We start from the raw sequence: 19,823 nt of genomic DNA, 5'->3' as shown, positions 1-19,823 counted from the left end.
GTATTCATGTAGTAAAAATGTCCTCAAATTGATTCAAATGGGTATACAGGTGCATCGAAGTAAATTAGAATAATGTGGAAGATATGTTTCAGTAGTTCAATTAAAAACTTAACACAGTAAAATGTTTCTTCTTTTTTTTTTAACTAGGTTTTTTTTTTGTAATTATACCGTTTACAATTACAATTGTTGTACAACTAACACACACTCAACATTCACCATATCAAGTAATTTGAATATTATGTACGGTAATATAAAAATTAAGTAGGAATTGGCCTTCTGAAAAGTATGTCCTTAAGCGTTTAATAAATCTGTATGAGTTTCACTTTTTGAATGGATGTTTTTAACCATACTGTGCAGCCATTTCTACAAATAAATAACTTATGAAGGAAAATAATTATTCAAAAAATATATAATACTTGGAAATGTCAATACAAATGCTTTTTATTCAGCTTTTTTTTTTTTTTAACAAAAGCAACTTGGACAAATTTTGTGTGACGTCATGTTCAGTAGTACAAAAGAGGCATCATGACAAATGTAGGACACACATACAGTACACACAGTTTGAGATAAATGTTTTAAGTCAAGACAAAGTATGTATAGTCGTCAACATTATAAAACACTACCCTACATCAGTGACAATAGTACGTAACTAAATGCCAGTATTATATTTCAAAATACAACTTTCCCCCTTAAATGTAGTTTGACATGTGCTGTTTGTCAAAGTGGTCAATAGATGGCAGGAGTGAGACGCTCTGTGATCCAAAACTGCAAAATTCTATTAAATTCATATATCTTATTACAGAAGCATATTGCATTCACTTGAGGAAAAAAAAAATACTTTTTTTGGAATTTTTGGTGTGTATTTTTTTTAATTTTCTTTTTTTCTGATTTTTCCCCCCCGTTTTTTGAATATTTATATATATATATTTTTTTTACGTCTGTCGTAAAAAATATTCGGAAATACAGGAAACAAATATTCAGAAAAAAACATTTAAAAAAAAGAAAAACATTTTCAATATATATATATATATATATATATATATATATATATATATATATATATATATATATATATATATATATATATATATATAAAACAGAAAATAAAAAAATACTCAAAAAACAAAGCTGCCCCTTCACCCCCCAAATAAATATTATAACATTTTTTCCCCAAGTGAATGCAATATGCTTCCGTTACATTTAAAAAAAAACACACAACAAAACTTTTTTTTTTTTTAAAGAAATGTTCCCTGTAATCACTCAATATTCATATATAATATGTAAAGTCCCATGCTGCTGAGAAGTGTTGTAATACTTTGTGATATAAAAATGAAATTTAAAAAACAGCATAGTAAACACTCAGACATATGAAACATCGACTGTGGTGATTCCAGTGTTTGATGTCATAGACAAATTCACAATCTTTGCCTGCACAAAGGAAAATAAAAAAAAGGTTAAATTCAAGCAATGGACAGTATTAATATAAAAAGTATGCAGGTAATAAAACACATTGACGTATAAATACTGTACATATTGTATACCAAGAGCTAATTCAAAACTAGCAGTCAGGTTTTTATGATTGGCAAATGTGCCCCTCAATAACACATTTTTTGCATCCTAAAAAGTCACACGCTCGTCCACATGCAAACACAACAATGAGTCTTTTTTTATAGTGCATACAGAATGTCAAGATAGAAAATCCAGATATCTTCCTCTAATCTGTCAGATTATGTAAACAAAAGACAAAAACAAACAGAGCCTTTTTGAGAAGGTAAATGCAGTAGTTGTAAGAGTCCAGTAGGTCCAGACGAGTGACCATCCGCTACACGGAAGTTTCCGACTGGAGCAGAAGCACGAACTTGTGCGATTTGGGGTCGACGTACTCCTCGCTTACTCGGATGTACGGGATGCCCTTGACGGTGACGGCGAGATTGAAGTCGAGGCACCTGAGCACAAATTCGCTGCCGTCTTTCACGCCGCTGGTGACCGACGCCTCGCTCACCAGCGTCCACTGGTCGGCCATCCAACGCTCGGGGCCGTACTGCAGGGTGGGGCCAGGCGACAGGTACGTCTCCAGGAAGGCCTGGCGACAAGGAAGCAAACAAAACATGCAATGGATGCAAATTTGGGAGTGAAACAGGTGAGACAGTCACTATGTGAGGAGATGAAAAAGCAACAAGTTTACCTTGGGGCTCATGTTATTGATGAGGCAGAAGGCCAGGTGCTTCTGGATGCTCTCCATGCTGTGACACTGCTGCCTTCTAGTGGTGCGGAGGTACTTCTGCAGGGCACGGGCCATCGAGGGGAAAATGGCCAGAGCCGCTTCCCGCACATCCATGATGTCGGATGGGCTGGCGCGCTCATCCTCCTTCTTCATGCGCCGCACGTGAGTAAAAGCCTCCTCCACCGCCACCACCAACCTAAACAAAGATGTGGATTTTGGGATTACAGTGGTGCCTTCGACTTCAATTTGTTTATTGTTTTTGTTTGAGGATAAAGAATTTATTATTATTATTATTATTATTATTGTTAATATTTTTGAGAATTGTGGTCGTACCTGTCTACGGGTTTTGTTACAGGGTTTGAAGCATGTGGGAGCGGTAAAACTACAAAATGTCTCCCTAAAACGGGGGGCTGCAACCTGAGGCTCTGGAGCCACATGTGGCTCACTGTGGATCTCTTAAAAAAATAAAATAATTAATATTTTTTACATACAGTAGTTATTTTTTATTTTTTAGATAAAATATTATTCAAATGAATTAATGATTAAAGGTGCATTGTGGCGTTTAAAAAAGTAATATTAAAGCTTTTTCTACATGTGCGTCATGTCCGCGTTGTCCGCATGTGGCGTTGTGCTAACATTAGCTTGTGATGTTAGCTAGCGTACGACACTGCACGCATGAGCTGCTAACTTTCCACAGTTGGGATGCTGCAGTTACGCTTTGGGCCAGAGGTGGCAGTCGCGAGTAAAAAATAAAGTGACTGCATAAAGGTTCTTTAAATAAAAAATTAATCATTAAAACATAAAAAAAGAGTCAAAATGTTTAAGTTGGTGGAAAAAGACACAAAGGGTAGATGAAAGTTAGTTAGAAAATTACCATAAAATATCCATTAAAAAAAGGCAGAAAAAAATGAAGAAGAGAGGCAAAAAAATTACCATAATATGTCCATAAAATTGCCAAAAAAGCCAGAAATTTTACAGAAAGGCAGACATTTTTTTAAATGAAAAATGAAGTATATAATGTTTTTTAAAAAATCTAAAAATCTAAAAACCGAAAAGTTAGAAGAAAATGAAAATCAAATTATTTGATGCTGCATATTTTTCTGTTATGGTGCAGCTCTAGTGAGCTTCAGACAATTTTTGATTATTTATCTGACCTAAAATGTCTCTTTTAACAGGAAAGTTTGCCGACAACTGCCCGCTAGCCAGTTTCATGACCAAGGTCCACATACAAGCGTCGTCTTTGGCTTACCTGGCTTTCCGTTTGCGTACTCGTCTCTCGTAGTCGGCCTCCTCGTAGTACAGCTCGTTATGGGCGCTGTCTTTGCGTTTGGCGGCGGCTGCTGCGATCATGGCCTGGGACTGGTTTCCATTAGCAGGCTGCGCCCCCGCCGCGGTCCCCGGAGCTGCGCTCAAAAAGAAGAGCCAGGACGAGGACTGAATTGATGATATCACCTTGAGCGTGAGGAAGCGAGCTCTCGCAGATTAATCGACCGTGGCTCCATGTGGAGAACAAAGGGTGGAAGGTGGAAGGAGAATATCGAACTTCACACTGATTTGTTAAAAAAATATTGTGCGATGTAGTGATTTGAAAACGTTGATTTCTATTTGATAACCTTGTCCAAGATGTACATTTGACAAGTCTACTCTGGACTGTTGTTTCTCTGGTACAACCTTTGAATGACAAGTGGATTCAAGTAAAACATATTATTTATAACAATATGTTACATAAACACAATATTCTGATTAATATTGTGTTTGTGGAATATATATTAAGCAGCAAAATCCACTTTTTTTTTGTTTTTAACCATCTCAGGGGTCATTTTGCCTTACCACAGTGCAGCTTGCATTTAAAATAAATGATAAATTATTAAAGATTTTCTTTTAAAGAAAAGGACAGTCAGGTAAATTACATTACATTGAATGTGATGTTTAACAAATAAAATATATCTAAGACAGTCCGTTTTTTTGTTTTTTTTTGCCTTACCAGAATAAAGTGTAATTGCACATCCGCCACAGTAGGTGGCAGTGGTGGTCTCATCACAGGGAGCAATCGCTCCTCTACAGATGTGTAATTACAACGTAGAATATTTTTTTCTTGTAACAAAAAATATTGAGAAGCACTAAACTTATATTGTTGTAATTAATATAAAAATAATAATTAGTATGCTTGACATTTCATTCACTAACATCTTACATGAAATTACATAAAATATATTCATATATTATTATAGTCAATAATCTGTAAGAAATCAAATATATATTATATTAATTTATTAGGAATCTAAATTTAGTTAAAACACATTTAAAATCGCACTTTTTATTACCTTATAATACATTTTAAATGTCATTTTTCATAGATAGTGTATATATTGACTAATTAATTCATTGGCTATTCATAGAAATAAAAACATGAATTACTAATGCATATTTAAATACAATATATACATTTAAATGATAGATTACAAGGAAGGAGAGGAGGCTTCCCTTGACGCCCAAATCTTTTTATGGCCACGCAGATGAAACATTCATGGCCGTGCACGTCATCCAACATTAAGACAGATCTGTTACTTTACAGCTTTGCACCACATGAGCTCATGCAGTGGAGCAGTGGAGCTCATCATTATGAGGGTGATAAGCACAGGAGCATGTTTTTTTTTTTTTTGGGGGGGGGGGTGAAGTAGAAGTGGGGTAAAACCGGTAGTTTAATTAGATGTGAATCGTGAACCTGATTTGCATGTGTGTGAAAGCACATTCGTGCAGGTGAGAAAGAGGGTAAATCTTTTTTTTTTTTTTTTAAGTAAAAAATGGGAAGCAAGAGGAACTGAAGTGGGAGTATGTGAGGAATGAGCGCTTCTCTGATGAATTATTTAAGGCTTCAAATGCCGCCACCCCCTAGAGGCCTTTCTGTTGAAAAGGGGGGAGGGCCGAGGAGGACGCCGATCTCGGATGCGAGCATCACGAAAGCCTTTGTAGCATTTGTGGCGTGAAAGACAACAGTGCAACATTCTACCAACTGCAGGAGCTGATACAAATTAGGGCCTGACCAATCAGCTGATATTTTCCGGATTTTGTTTTATTTTTATGAATATGTGAATGTCACGATCTCAGAATAAGAAATCATGAAATTTGCCTTCACAGTTGCAACCAGTCCAAGAAACGTAAATACAACAATGACCAACAGAGGGAGATAGAACGGGAAGCCTGACGGGTCTCTATAAGCGTCCCAAATTCCTTAAATGAGGAAAAAAAAAACATGAGAAAGGGGGGAGGGAAAAAAACAAAGCTCAACCTCTGCTCCTTTAAAGGGGAGGGGGCACAGCATGAACCTGGAATTTTTTTTTTGTGTGTGTTTTTTTTGCCGATTTAAAAAGCACTAATATCAGCCGATTACTCGGTCAGGCCTTAATACAAAGACTTTTTAAAGTGCCTTGCAAGGTAAGTACTTACTCTCCCGCAGCAACCTTCTCAGCCTGCTTCTCAAAGCTGCTCACAGAGGAAGCGGACAAGGAAAGCACAAAATCACAACAACATTTTTTGATTGTGTTTAATATGTTGCAGTCCACAGTGGACTAGTGGTTCGTACTTCTGCTTCAGGGTAAGTATCCTGGCTCGGCCTGTCTAATTAGTAATAGTGTTATTATTGTGACAGTTGGCAAGAGCCAACCAGCAAACCAATTGTTCTTTATTATGGATGAGCTGTGCTTACCGTCAACGTTGTAGACTTTTAATCCGGCCAGGTGCTTGGCGGCGCGGTGCTTGGACGCCGAGAGGAGCGCCGGGTTGTGGAGCGGGAAGTCTCGGTAGTAATACTCCAAAACGGTGAGAGCTGCGTTCTGAACGCTGCGTGACACAAAAGAAACGCAGGTGCTGTTGATTCACATCATAAAATGTAACGACCTCCGTCGACGGTCCCTGCTTACTTGCCAGCTACTCATTTGTTTTTAATGCTTAGACTGGCCTTGCACTCACCTCTGAATCACTTCATGAATCATTACAGAGTAGGGTTACATTCCCCCCCACACTACTTAAATTCTACTTAAAGCTTTTATTTTGCCAAGACATTTTTGGCAATTGTATGCTTTGTGGGAGCACTTTTGGGGGAAGCTCTTTTAAGCTACATGCTTTAAATAACATTTTAAGAAATGCTATAAATATAAAATATATTGTAATTAAAAATAAATAAAAATAAATGTTTGATTGATTATTAATGATTTTTTTATTTTACATAATAATAATAATACATATTATTATTAATGATAATATTATTAATATTATTATTTTTATTAATTTTAATAAAAATACATTTAAATACATTATTTTAGTGTAATATTCTTGCATATAGCTGTATGCTTCCAACGTTAGAATGCTTTAAATACATTTTTAATAACTGTTATAAATATAAAATATATTTTAATTAAAAAACTAAATAATAAATGAATTTTGATTGATCATTAATGAAAATTGTTAAATTTTGCATGACAATAATAATAATAATATTATTTTAATAAATTTTATTTAAAAGATATATTTAAATAAATTATTTTAGTATAATATTCTTGCATATAGCCGTATGCTTCCAACGTTGGAAGAACACTTTGGAAATCACCATTTTTTTTCTTTTCCGCAGTGGAAAAAGCATATGTGTAGCAATGCCTTTACTCATATAATATATCTCATGCCCTCATTTGTTTTCTCCCACTCATGCATCCACACTTGATCAAATGAGAAACACAAGTCTGACAGCTGTGTCTCCCTCTAGAATGTCCCACACAGGCAAACTAGACAAGGAGACTGACTGACTCGGTTACTAGTTATGCCACTTTCACCTCTCTGATATAGGCCACCAAATTCACAAACATGCTAGACTAGACTTGCCCTGGCACGTTTTTACACCGTGCGCACGGGCACCTGTCAACGAAAATAAGGCCCAAGATGTTTTGAAACGTGCGCACAGTTTCCATGTACCTGAGCTGTCCCATGTTGTAGTGACGTGTCTCTCCGTCGGTGGATCGGATGACGCACACGCTGTAGCACGGGCGCAGGTGGCGGAGCTCCAGCAGCACCACCGCCAGGTAGTGGACAAAGAGTTGTGAGTCCACCAGGGAGACGGCGAACTGGACCACACCGTGGTAGTCCTCGTCCTGCAGTGGAGAACACGCACAGCACATCACTCAGAGAGATATCTCTTGAGTGTTACACTGCTACTACAAAGCAGTTAGCATATGCTAACATAAGCAGAATAGCTTCTGTCTTCACTTATGGTTTTTCTTCAAAATTTTCTTGCGACAAGAAAAGTCAATAAAACTCTTTAGAGAACCATTAAAACGGTTTAGAGAACATTTGCGACCTGGAGCTAACTATGACGTGAAATGAATTTGCTAGCACCGCAAAAGTCCTGTAATCACAAAATGCTGGTCATTACCTTCTCTGGTTGAGAGTCCTATCAACCTAACTAAAATTTAACAATGCTAAACATTAACAGAAGCAACAGAACATGTCACTTTTAGAGTTTTTCTTTTGTTGCAAAGTTGCATGGTAATTTGCGTTATAAAACATTTTTGAACTAACTGAGAGACATTTTTTGCTTTAATTCACAAGCAAAGATTTGAGATATGAGCACTCAACTTGACTCACTTGACAACAAGCAGACGTTTGTCACAAAGTGAAAAATTCTTGTTTACGGTCAAACTAAACGATAAGCCACCCCCCACCCCCCCAGCTTTGCCTTAATAATGTCCACTTAGCTTAATGCTAACACACAATGCAAAACACTGAAGACAGGACAACAAATAGCATCAATGTTGTGGCTCTACAACCCTTAAAGTAGCGGCTTTGGAGAATATAACAATGCTCTATGGTATATTCCTTAACTTTTGCGGAAAATGATTACTATTACTGTAGCTTACTTAGTTTCTTCTTCATGTGTGTCTCTATGACTGTGTTTTACTGCCCCCTGGTGGCCAAGGCGCACACACCAGAAGGAGCGGCCAACGTCCATTTAATTGAAGGAAAAAAAATGTAAAAAGCAGTTTTATTCTTTACTATTTGTTCTATCTATTTGAGTGCTAATTTCATTAAAAAACAACAACACTTTTTTAAATGTATTCATAGCCTTTCTATTGATTTGAATGGTTGAAAGATGATTTGAGATACAAAAATTGAGGTTGGTGCGGCATATTGCGTTCACCTGTGCATCGAGTATCCTGACGCCGTAGAAGAGCCAGTAGGACATGGTGAGCAATAGTGTGAGCGTGGTGAGGAAGGCCCGGCACGCGCACACTCTCGGCAGGCTGGCGCGGGCTGGCCGGAGAAACAGCGCCCAGATGGCCGTGAGGAGCATGAGGAGCTTGAAGGAGAGCGACAGGAAGAGACCCTCGCAGGCGGCGCCGCAAGGTTGCAGTCTTTCGGGCCACATTATTACGGGCAGGAGCAGGAAGACCAACGGGGTGGCCAGCACCAGCAGACCCCCACACAGGCCCACAGCTAAGGGGAGGTAGCGGCGGAAGCTTCGGGTGCGGTCCTGTATGCCCTTGCCCAAGCCCACCACTTCCTCCTGGGAAATGCTTAGCTCGGAGGTGCCGGTCACTGCGGTGGTGGTTTCCCCCCAGTTATCATCCTAGAGGTGAGCAAGGCATCTTCATTTATTATTTCAAACATCTCTGCTGTGAAATTCTGCTTTTTTTTTCATTTTCTCATTTTATCATACAGTGTTTAATGATTCATGGGGGATACGGATCGAGCTCTACTGTGAACGAAATGTTTTAGAATTAGCAAAAATGGTGAATGAAAAGGTCGGTAACTTTCAATAAGACATATTTGGTGCTCTTTAATACTATTAAAAAAAAATCTTCCGTTGCATTTACCTTTGCATTGCATTGACCAAATACCAGTAGAATTCGCAGATGATGCTTAGCAAGCTGGACTACAGTTGCCACAAAATGGCGGCAACGCACTTACTATTTAAATAAAGATAACTTGACTTGACTTACATTAATCTCTCGTAGTTCCTTGACAACAAAATGCCACAAGATGGCGACGAATCACTACATGAAGCTCTTAACTCATTAAAACACCAAAACGGCGAAATAAGTTTTTAATACTTTGTCCGTCATTCCCAAAAACGTATTTATATGTTTTTTTAAACTTTATTTTTATGCAAGAGCATACAGAAGGCTTTGATGCGGCTTCTGACATTAAGAGGTGGCTTAAAGCAATGGTGGTTATTACAAAAAACGGCCAGCCGGTGGAAGCAGAGTATAAGAGATCAACCAGGGCCATGTTGCAACAAGCTCTTTTTGGCAGTGTGTTCAACAGGTTTTTGAATAATGATAAAACTTAGCAATATTCTAATGCAAATTGCTGCAAAACAGAAACAGATACAAATATACTTTTTTTCCCTGATGAAAGAAGAGACTCCAATCTTTCTTTTGGTAGGTTCCATGTTTTTATAGCAATAGAACACAATATTCGGTGGGACTTGCAAAATCAGGCATAATCCAGTAAAACAGCCAGGAGCGAAGGGGGGTTGCTTCAGTGGAAATGGCTGGAAGTGAATGAGTTAAGGGCCGGGGGTAGTAGATGCAATTCCGCCCTGAATGTGATACTGGCTTGCATGCTGACATATAAAATAACTTCATCAGTCATTTGTAAACACAGGTTTGAATTTAGGTTAGCAAAAGTATTGGAACATATGGCTGATGGATGTTTCTAGTTGCTCAGGTGTTGCCTTTTAGATTGTTTGCTTAAATATTACAGTAGATTGCCTTTGGGTTGCACTTGTGAAAATGGCATTTGCTGTTAAAAAACAACAACAAGAAGACAAGAGATCTGTCTATTCATCCAAAAGGATATTGCATTTAACATTAGCCTGGTTTTTATTTATCTATTCATTTATAGAATAAATATTTTCTTTGTTTTTCTCAGGCTGCTGCACTTACTACCCCTCAAGTCACAACATCACAAAGTACTTCAAATGTTACATTTTTTTTTAAAGTTGCATTGGCCTTAAAAACACAGATGTACGGGCTGCGGGAATTAAAAACGGAAGATTCTTGAGAAAATTGCGACCGCCTCCAAGGCATCAACTTTTAACACAATTTCACATTTTATTCTATTAGCTTCAACAACTCCTTCCACTCTTCTGTGTTAAATGTGTTTTGGCACATGCGTCTCTTGTACTATTTATTTATTGGACATTTTGGACATTAACAATGAGAAGTCTTCAAACATGCTTTGATGTAATGCCGGGTGACACGCACACAGGAAGACACACTCGCTGACACAATGTACAAAACACACACAAAATATAGATCAAGCCTTCCCTCACACGTCATAATATATTAGAGTCATATTCCTCTTCTTCATCATCTTATCACATCTGCACCACAAACACTTTCCGATTGTCACTCATTCTCATTAGCTATTCGCTGTCCCTTCAGTGTGAAGAAGCGGAGCATAAATCTCCCAACATGTGAGCGCAGGATAAAAACAAGATATGATTACTGGGGTGTCAGTTTTGAGTCTGAGCTGTGAGATGTTGGATGAAAGCCTTCCCACCATTTAGCCCTATGCTTAATGAATTCCACTATGGTGCTGCGAATGGGGGAGGGGGGGGGGGGGGAAAGGAGATTTCATGCTTGAATGTGAAGGTCGCTTTTAATGCTCATTTCATTCCATTAATTGTAGCATTTTAAACAACCTAGCTATAACGATACCCAATCATGTCATTAGCAATGCTAAATTTAGCAGTATTGCTATTATATCACCATAACGTATCATGTCATTAACATTACAGCGTCAGACCGGAGCAATCAATCCACCAGCATTCCTCAACCAAAGTGTTCACAAAAACAAGCGTTCATGTGACCAGGTCATGAAGCTGCTAAACAATAACCCTCTGACAGAGCTAATACACGGCCGCCATTAACCCTCCGAGGATTAATCCTCAAGATTATCGCCGCACTAATCAGGCCGCCGGATCGCTACGTTAATGCAAAGAGTGGACAGAAAGGCTCAAGAAGGAATTACTGCAGTGTCAGGCCCAGTCAGATACTCCACTAGGGCAACTTGCATACATTCACAAAGACAAGCCATAAACCTCACTGGTGACCTTGGAGGTTAACACGGTATCAGTCACCGCACCTGGCAGACAAAAGGCCTCCTATAGTTAATGTACACTTTATTGGTATGACATGCTTAATATATAGAAAATGCTACATTGGGATGTATAGGACTTTCTTTTAAATAATCTGTCATTGAGTTTTGGGGATATTTAATGTAGTAAAATACAATATTATATTTTTTCTGCTGGGCAAAATGTATTTATTTTTGCTGTTTTGGACCCTTTTCCAACATAAGAACAACATGGAAATGTTTTTTGGGGGTTCTCTCATGTTTTTTGTTGTTATCGTGGACGCCAGGAGAATATGGCTGTAGCGTATAGTCAACCTATAAATTTAGCTATATGCAACATTTTGAACATGAACATCATGCAAATCAACTTGCGATTGTGATTGGTTCTAAGAGCCAATCATGAACCAGAAGTGTTGACATCATCCAAATGATGCGTTTGATTGGTTTAGACATGTGAATATGTTATGTCCACTGGCTTTTATAATAGTGTACATCGTATACGCAAATGAGCAGGGCATGAGAGTCCGCAGTCAAAAATAGATGACTGAATGTGGTTTGAGTTTAGTTGGAGCCAGGAAACCCAATCTGCTGCCCTCTGGCATCGACTCACAACATCCAAAAGCTCACAAAGCGCTGCCGGCCTCGTGTCAGTGACGCGCGTGTGAACATGGCGGATTATTCTTCTCAGCTTTCCTCAAAGTGCCGAAAACTGATCTAAGGCAGTAAGAATGCGCGACTCCCTCTTTGCGCGGGAGCTCTAATGTGAAGAACCGGTGAACGACCTGCCGAAGGTGATGGACGGCCTGCCGGTGTCGCGCCAACTCACTACGAGCACGGATTAGTTTACGATGCGCACAAAGGACGGAAGCTACGAGCTGGCTATGGCTATGAGTCACATGACATCCTGGAATGTGTGTTTTGTCTCGGAGGAGGCAGGAGGAGGAAAAATAGGTCGAGCATTAGAATTCTTCAAAAAGTCTGGATGGATGCTTTTTTTTTTTTTCCAGGGATGCTATTATCTCATTGGTACACCTGTGCCATCGCCATCAAGCTGTTTCATGTTTCGGTTGACACCTTAGGGCAGAGGTGGGCATTGAGGGCTGCAGTCCTGCAGATTTTGCATGTTGCTCTTCTCCAACACAGCTGATATATGATCAGCTCATCAGCAAGCTATGTATAAGCCTGATAACGATCCTGTTGATTGGAATCAGCTTGTGTTGGAAGAGGGAAACCTCCAAAACCTGCAGGACTCCGGCCCTCGAGGACCGAGATTGCCCACCTCTGCCTTAGGGTATTACTTTTATTACTATTATATTTTGTGAACATTTCCTCCCTATATTGTTTGCATACAGTGACATCACAACATCTCAACCTCATTCTCTGTATATATGGTTGTGATATACGGGTCAAGCTGCACAAGAGCAACAATAATCCTCCGTGATCCTTTGACACTATTGTATATGTTGCTGAAAAGTAATACATGGATTAAGCATTGTGACTGAAGCTCACGTTGATGCACTCGTGTCTAATACCTGGCCATCGTCTCCAGGATCCGCCCCCGGCGAGGGCTCCCCCGGCAACGGCTCGCCGTTGTGCACCGGCGAATCCTGGGAGGACGTCTCCGGGGGATTGAGGATGACCGACTTCTCGGAGCGGCTGCTGTCTTTACTGCCACTGGCCTTGTGACGTTCGCGGCCTCGCTCGCTGGATGCAGGATGAAAAAGATGGCGGGAGGTCAACGGAATGTTGTTATAGTCACTTTAGAAAATTATATATTAAAAAAAACTGGAGTTGCATATGGAAATGTATTCATTTCATCCTGCAGGGTGAACTAAAGATTAAACCCAAATAGTCGTCTCATTTGCAAACCAGACCGAGCGCATCAGTGATTCGCGCCGCTGAGCTGTGACGCTCCCAAATCACATGACTGCCTATCTACCCCCTCCCGCCAACTCATCAAAGTTATCAGGAGGCCCAACTAAGCACCAGAAGTGACGCGGAGCTCACCCGTGTCGGTTTGACCTTCCTGAACGGCTGGAGTAGCCCGAGTGGGTCGACTCGGTGTCCATTCCGCTGGCGTTCACGGGGTCACTTTCTCTTTGTGGAGGAAAGGAGGTGAGACGTTTGGTGGCGATCCTCGGGAGGACCGCGGAGGTTGCTATGGAAACAGGCCTATAAAAGACCTCAGCGATCCACAGCCACTGACTACAACTTTGTACAACTTCCGTGGCAACCGCACTGACCTGGAATACGGACACACACACACACACACACACACACAGCTGCACCAACACAAGCTGTAATAAAACAAGAAACTGCATTTCGTTAACTTAAACCAAGTCATTTTTAGCTTACATTCAAAATATCAATAATAAAAAGTTTAAAAAGTATATATATAATCATACAGGTCATGCATTGAATTTTTTTTTAACATGGATGAACTTAAAAAAAGAAAGAATCTGTCACACCTGATATGCTATTTGAACTTTGACTCATGTAATTAATACATTAATGAAATTAAAATAATAAAGTTTTTTTTTTTTACTTACAGAAAATAATCCTCCGAAACCCTGGTTTCAATTCATACCCAAATTTGAAACCTTAACTTAAAACCCTGACATTCTTTCCCTAAAATTGGCTTGAAATCCTACCTTGAAACGTGAGCCCTGCCTTCAAATCTTAGCTCATTCACGGCCATTGACGGCTATAGACGCCAAAAATTCCTTTAAACTATTTCTATTAGTTTAACATTTTTTTTCCACCTTTGCTAACAAGAGTATGAAAACTTAGAAAAAAAAATATTGTAAATTTAGAACAGATATAAAATTTGTGATTAATCGTTAGTTAACTAGTGAAGTCATGTGATTAAATACAATTTTAAAAAATTATCGCCTAACGGGCCTAGTTAAAAAAATATGTATTAAAAATAAGGGGTGTTTAATTAATAATAACATGATAATTATAATAATAATATAATATAATATAATATAATATAATATAATATAATATAATATAATATAATATAATATAATAATAATAATAATAATAATTTTATATCTCTTATAATAAATAAAAAAAATTCTAGGTTTTCATAAAACATGAAATGAAATGAATATTTTTTTTTAAACTGTTCATATGAATTTTTTACGTCATCGATGGCAGTGAATGAGTTAATTAGAAACTGAAAACCTAAAATCAGGCTTGAAATCATAACCCTGTCTAGAAACCCTAATTTGAAACCATAAACTGACAAAAAACATAAGCTTGAAAATTAATTTAAAATGCTAAACTCCACTTGAAACCTTAATCCTAGCTAGTAACGCAAAACCCAACTTGAAGCTCTAACCCAGGCTTCTTGCTAGTAGCACTGATGACTATAATATTTACATGAAATTCCACTCTGACTTGTCGACACAAAATAAATAAATTCAATTTAAAATACAAAAAAAAAAAGGCGCAGATGTTTGACTGCGGCAGGCATGAGGTTCAAGTGTGCGTTAAATGACACTCATGTTTTATTCATCTCATGTGGACACACAGCCGACTCATTTCCAATAATCTGTCCAGACTCCCGCCCGTCGTCCTTTCCATTTGCACACGCTGATGTCCCGTTGCTCGGCCATCCACGACCATTCATTACGCTGCCCGTCTCTACGTCGTTGCCATGGCAACTACCCGTCTATCACCATCACAAGTCCAGTCTTGTACGTACAGAGATTATTGTCTAAACAGATTTACAAGATGTTTGTCATCTCTGATTTTAGAGTTAGTCTGTCTTTAGACTTGCTTTACAAAATGATTGAGGTGATCATTTTGAAAAAGTAAACTCATATTGTTCTGTGGCTTGTGCAACAATGTCGGCTCATGAATTTATGGTACCTGGGCGATCCAATTTTTAATCCACATCTTAATACCACCAATATCATGTTGTATTGGAAACCATCAATACTGTACAAAAACACAGTTTGACACCACGCAACTGTGCCGCAGGCATTAAATGCTAATGTTTGAAAATCGCCACAGATGTGTTTTGCTAGACGACCAATCATAGGGCAGAAAAATTCTGACAGCATTGTAGGCTAGCTAGCTGTCCCTGTGAGATGAATTTAAAATTTAAGAACGATTACAATTGCTAATATAGTTTATATAGCGACTGATTCTGAAGGGCAGATTAGATTGACATGGCAACAGATCTGATTGGATGAAAAAGCACATCCACATATAGCAGTGCAGCCAATAGAAACACTACAAGATGAAGAGAAAAGAATATTGGGAATAAATAAATGACATTTCATTGACCGAATATTAGCTTGTAAATGTTTCGATAACGTTTATGCAGGTGTACCACTTGCACCGTATTGAAAATCTTATGTGGCGCCATTTGATTACATTTAGTGTCTTATTTGGGCTGACATCTGGAGCGTCCACTGTTGCCGTGGCGACGCCGCAAGCAGGGGGGCCCCAATTAAGCAATAACAATCAATCAGACTGGGAGATGTGCAAGATCAACTTGCTGAATGGGACAGCGCTCACAATGGCCTCGTATCACACCCAGTAGCCGCCCGCACGCTTAGATGAATAAGCTGATGATTTGATTAAAAAGTGTTAAACCCCCCTGCGGTCACCGACCTCTGGGCCAGAGGAAGCGGAATGTGGGCCAAGGAAAGAGGTGGCACTGAACCAGGCCATGCGGAAAAAATGGCCGCCACAGGGAAAGAAAAACGATCGCTTCAAACTGACAGATTAATATTAACAATAATGCCAAGTGGGACTCGTGATGCACTTCCTGGTCTCTCAATGTCAAATCTCTCTCTCTCTCTCTCTCTCTCTCTCTCTAAAAACCTAAAATGCTAGTTTTCCTTTGAGACATGTACAGTAGTACACAGCATGATGTCCAGTGATGCATGAGTGCGGATGCGTGCGGTCGAGTGCGCCAGGATGAGAGTGAGCAGCGCGAAAGTGACACTAATGTAAAACAAACACTCATTAGTGTGTTTATTTAGCGGCTGAGGAACTACCGTCGTCATGCATGAGCACAGCCACTCGTCAGGCGGCTTTCCAAAAGACAAAATGCATATTATTTGCGTACTATTGTACTAATATTAGACGCAACAAGATCCAGATTTGTAAGGTCACATCTCTGTAAGCTGTGGATATATTTCACATGGACAGCAAACCATGTGAGGAGAACATACAAACTCCACACTGGAAAAGAAAAGCACAACATTTCTGTTTGTGTGGCAGAAGCACTAACCAAATATAAACGCAGCAGCAATAAGAACGGCAAGAGGGTTCTTCGGCTCTAGTAACATTTAGCCTCCAAACAGTGCCAAGAGAGAGTCAGAGTGAGGTTTGGAATGTGAGATTCCCTTAATGCAATTCCGGCACCTGAAATGACCCGGATCAGCCTCACACTTCATCACATGCTGGAGCCTGGTTGCCATGGCACCTGTACATCCCCCACCAACTCCGCACCCCAACCTTTCATACTTATGAGCTGCCTACTTTCCTTCCTGGAGCGTTTATTATTATTATTATTTTATTATTATTATTATTATTATTATTATTATTATTATTGTTATTATTCCCCCAAAATAATAATAATAAAAATATTTTTTTATGTGGGCCACGGGCCATGCTGATCACGGATTAAGTTAAGAATTATTTTTTTATGTATAACAAGTTGAACAACAAAATAAAAATAAAAAAATCTGTGAGAATTGTATTATTAATTATTTCTAATCAATTGCCAAAAATAACAAAATGTCCAATACCTCCTCTTTTTACACTCATATATGTTACTTGTTTTATAATTTACACTAAATCAACTAACCAAACATTCAATAAAATAAGTGAATGGAATTTTTATTTTTATTTTTTACATTTCAAAAGGAATCAAAATGGCCGCTCTTTCGATCTGACCTGGTTCGGCTTAAAGGGGAAGTCAATCCACCCCTAAATATATATTTTTTAACAATAATATGTTCTATGCAGCCCCACTGGTCTAAATATGTCATTCTGGTTAATATTGCGTTAGTGGAATATGAAAATTCAGCCATTTATTATCCATCTCATGGGACGGCCATTTTGCCACTTGCTGTCAACGGAAGATGACACCAATGTTGCTCAGGTCTCAGGTAACAACCAATTAGAGCGTAGCTTCAGAAAACAGGTGAGCTCTGATTGGTCGTTGTCTGAGCCCTGATCAACATTGATGTCATCTTCAGTCGACAGCAAGTGGCAAACTGGCCGCCCCCTGAGATAGCTAAAAACGGCTGGATTTTGCTTGAATATTAATCAGAAGGTCATGTTTAGACTAGTGAATTCACATATAACATATTATTGTCAAGAAATCTTTAAAGTTGACTTCCACTTTAAAGACTGGAACTGGCTGTACGTGGCCCGCAGCCCATACTTTGCCCCACAAAATGAATGCATGTTCCCTCTATTTATCCACAAGTCAACTGTACAGTCAGATATAGTTCTTATAGAATCGGATTTTCGGTTAAGTAATAAAGATTTAGGGGTGACGTGTTTTAAAATAATTTCAATAAAAGTACATCGCGGTGATCCGATTGATCGCTCTGATCAATAACCCACGCGCGGAGCATGTGTGCATGCATTCGCGATGCATGCAGGCCGTGTAAGGCAAGGCTACATCCAGCTGTGCACAGCGGTGTAGACGGACGGAGCGGAGGCACCCTGCCCTTTTCTTTTAGCCAGTGACGGACTGCACCCGATCCTCTATTATCACACTACAATCTGTGTGTGTCTATTTAAAATGGCATTTTGCACTGCGTCACGTGATCAGAGTCCTGATTTCACACGCGTTTATCTTGTCGCAGGTAAAAAGACGTTCAACTTGAACGAATCGCCTCGCGTGGATTACTTGAAGCATGAATTGATGAAAAGATGACTGTTGATGATCAGGCGCCTACCTTTCCTCCTCATCGTTCCTTCCGCGGTGGGGCGAAGTCTCTTCCCTTACTCGAGCCTGGCCATTGTGCTGCTGACAGGAGCGCAAGGCACCATGGAAGCAGCACCGTACATACACGCACACACGCACACACACTCGGTGTATTCAATTAGGGTGTGTGTGTGTGTGGGGGGGGGGGGGGTAGTTTGGTGCCGCCAGAGGGCGCCCTTTAAAGATGGTACAGTTGGGTCATTGGACGTTGCCCAAGACGCATACGGAAGTCTGTCTGCACTCATGGACGTACTGCGCATGCGCTTGGCATCGCCGTTTCAAAACTGTTCGACCTCCCCCTTATATATATACTGTATATATATATATATATATAACAAAAAACAAAACATTTTATAAATAAAATAACAAATGCTGTAATTAGGCTACATGAAAAATAGTTGTATAAGCCTATTTAAATAAAGTAAGTTTCCTCATCCTTTATTTATCCAGGAATTGTGTTATTTAATTACAAGATCTCATCTTCAAGTTTTCAACATAAAAACCAGAGCTTCCATATATGATGCTTAATAAATGGAACAAAGACATTTTTTCCCCTCAAAATCAACCAACCATAAACACACAAGGAAATTGTGTGATGGCAAGACGCATCAGGTAAAACAGTTGCATGTTTTTTGTAAGAAACTGTACTTGTAGCATACCAATGAAGACATTCACAGTAGAGAGTGCTTCTAAACAAATTTCATTCTATATATATATATATAAAAAAATGGTGGTTCAAAGAATGGATGTCGTATTGGCAAGGAAATATTTCAACCCAATAAACAAGGAAGATTTACAAATAGCAAAAAATAAAACAAATATTTACTCGTAAAAAACGAAAGGGTAAAACTTATGAAATTAAACACAAAATAAACAACTCAATACTTGATAAATGGTGGTGGGAATGATGTGAATTCTGACAATTAAAGTGGGTCAACTGTACATAGGATTGAAGTGGAAACAAAAATAAAATACATAAATTCCAATTTGCAATCGGACAGTTTGAATAGGAAAGGTAGTTTGGAAATAGGGAATTTTTCAATTTTAGCATTCAAAGTTTTATAAAATAACAAGTACATTTTTTTTAAATAAATAATTTGTATGCCAATGTTATAATGATCTTTTATCGTCTCTTGTTTTTATTATTTCAAATAATGAAAACTGGTTTCTAAGGTTTAGAGAAATCTACTTGGGTTTAAGCTTTTTTTTTTTTGTTGTCAAAACTGATTCAAACATTTAAACATTTAAACTAAATCACCCTTCAATGTCCATAACCTCCCCTGTCCCATTTGTGGTCATCTCTGATGTGGTAGCATGCCGCCCCCCTGCAGCCAGCCTACTTTGTGTACAGTGTGTAGACAAAGCGCACACCGTTACTCTTTTTCTTCTTCTGCTGCTGCTGCTGCAGAGAACATGAAGAATGCCCCCAGCCCCCCAGGCCACATCACACAGCAGAGATGCACACAATAAAAAGCACACGAGGAGGAGCAGTGCATAATG

At 38.9% G+C, this 19,823-nt stretch overlaps 1 protein-coding gene across 5 annotated transcripts; it reads right to left on the bottom strand.

The window, feature by feature from the left end:
* Nucleotides 1–1,069: 1,069 nt before the first annotated feature.
* On the bottom strand, nt 1,070–18,447 carry LOC144060675 (vang-like protein 1). Of its 5 annotated transcripts, none has more exons than XM_077580416.1 (10): nt 18,295–18,447; nt 13,364–13,653; nt 12,889–13,060; nt 8,412–8,840; nt 7,190–7,365; nt 5,931–6,064; nt 5,672–5,707; nt 3,474–3,627; nt 2,186–2,420; nt 1,070–2,083 (listed from the first exon to the last, which is right to left on the bottom strand). In XM_077580416.1, exons 2-10 carry the CDS (start codon nt 13,423–13,425, stop codon nt 1,823–1,825), a joined length of 1,659 nt encoding a protein of 552 aa, XP_077436542.1. In that variant the 5' UTR covers nt 13,426–13,653; nt 18,295–18,447; the 3' UTR covers nt 1,070–1,822. The 5 variants fall into 5 exon arrangements, with proteins under 5 accessions (XP_077436542.1, XP_077436543.1, XP_077436544.1 ...); XM_077580417.1 differs by having other exon boundaries at nt 13,364–13,599; XM_077580418.1 differs by having other exon boundaries at nt 13,364–13,638; nt 18,295–18,433.
* Nucleotides 18,448–19,823: the final 1,376 nt, after the last annotated feature.

This window comes from Vanacampus margaritifer, chromosome 11 (assembly GCF_051991255.1).
Source record: "Vanacampus margaritifer isolate UIUO_Vmar chromosome 11, RoL_Vmar_1.0, whole genome shotgun sequence".
Lineage (NCBI taxonomy): Eukaryota > Metazoa > Chordata > Actinopteri > Syngnathiformes > Syngnathidae > Vanacampus > Vanacampus margaritifer.
Note: the sequence above shows the minus strand (reverse complement) of the source record. Positions and strands in the feature narration are given on the sequence as shown.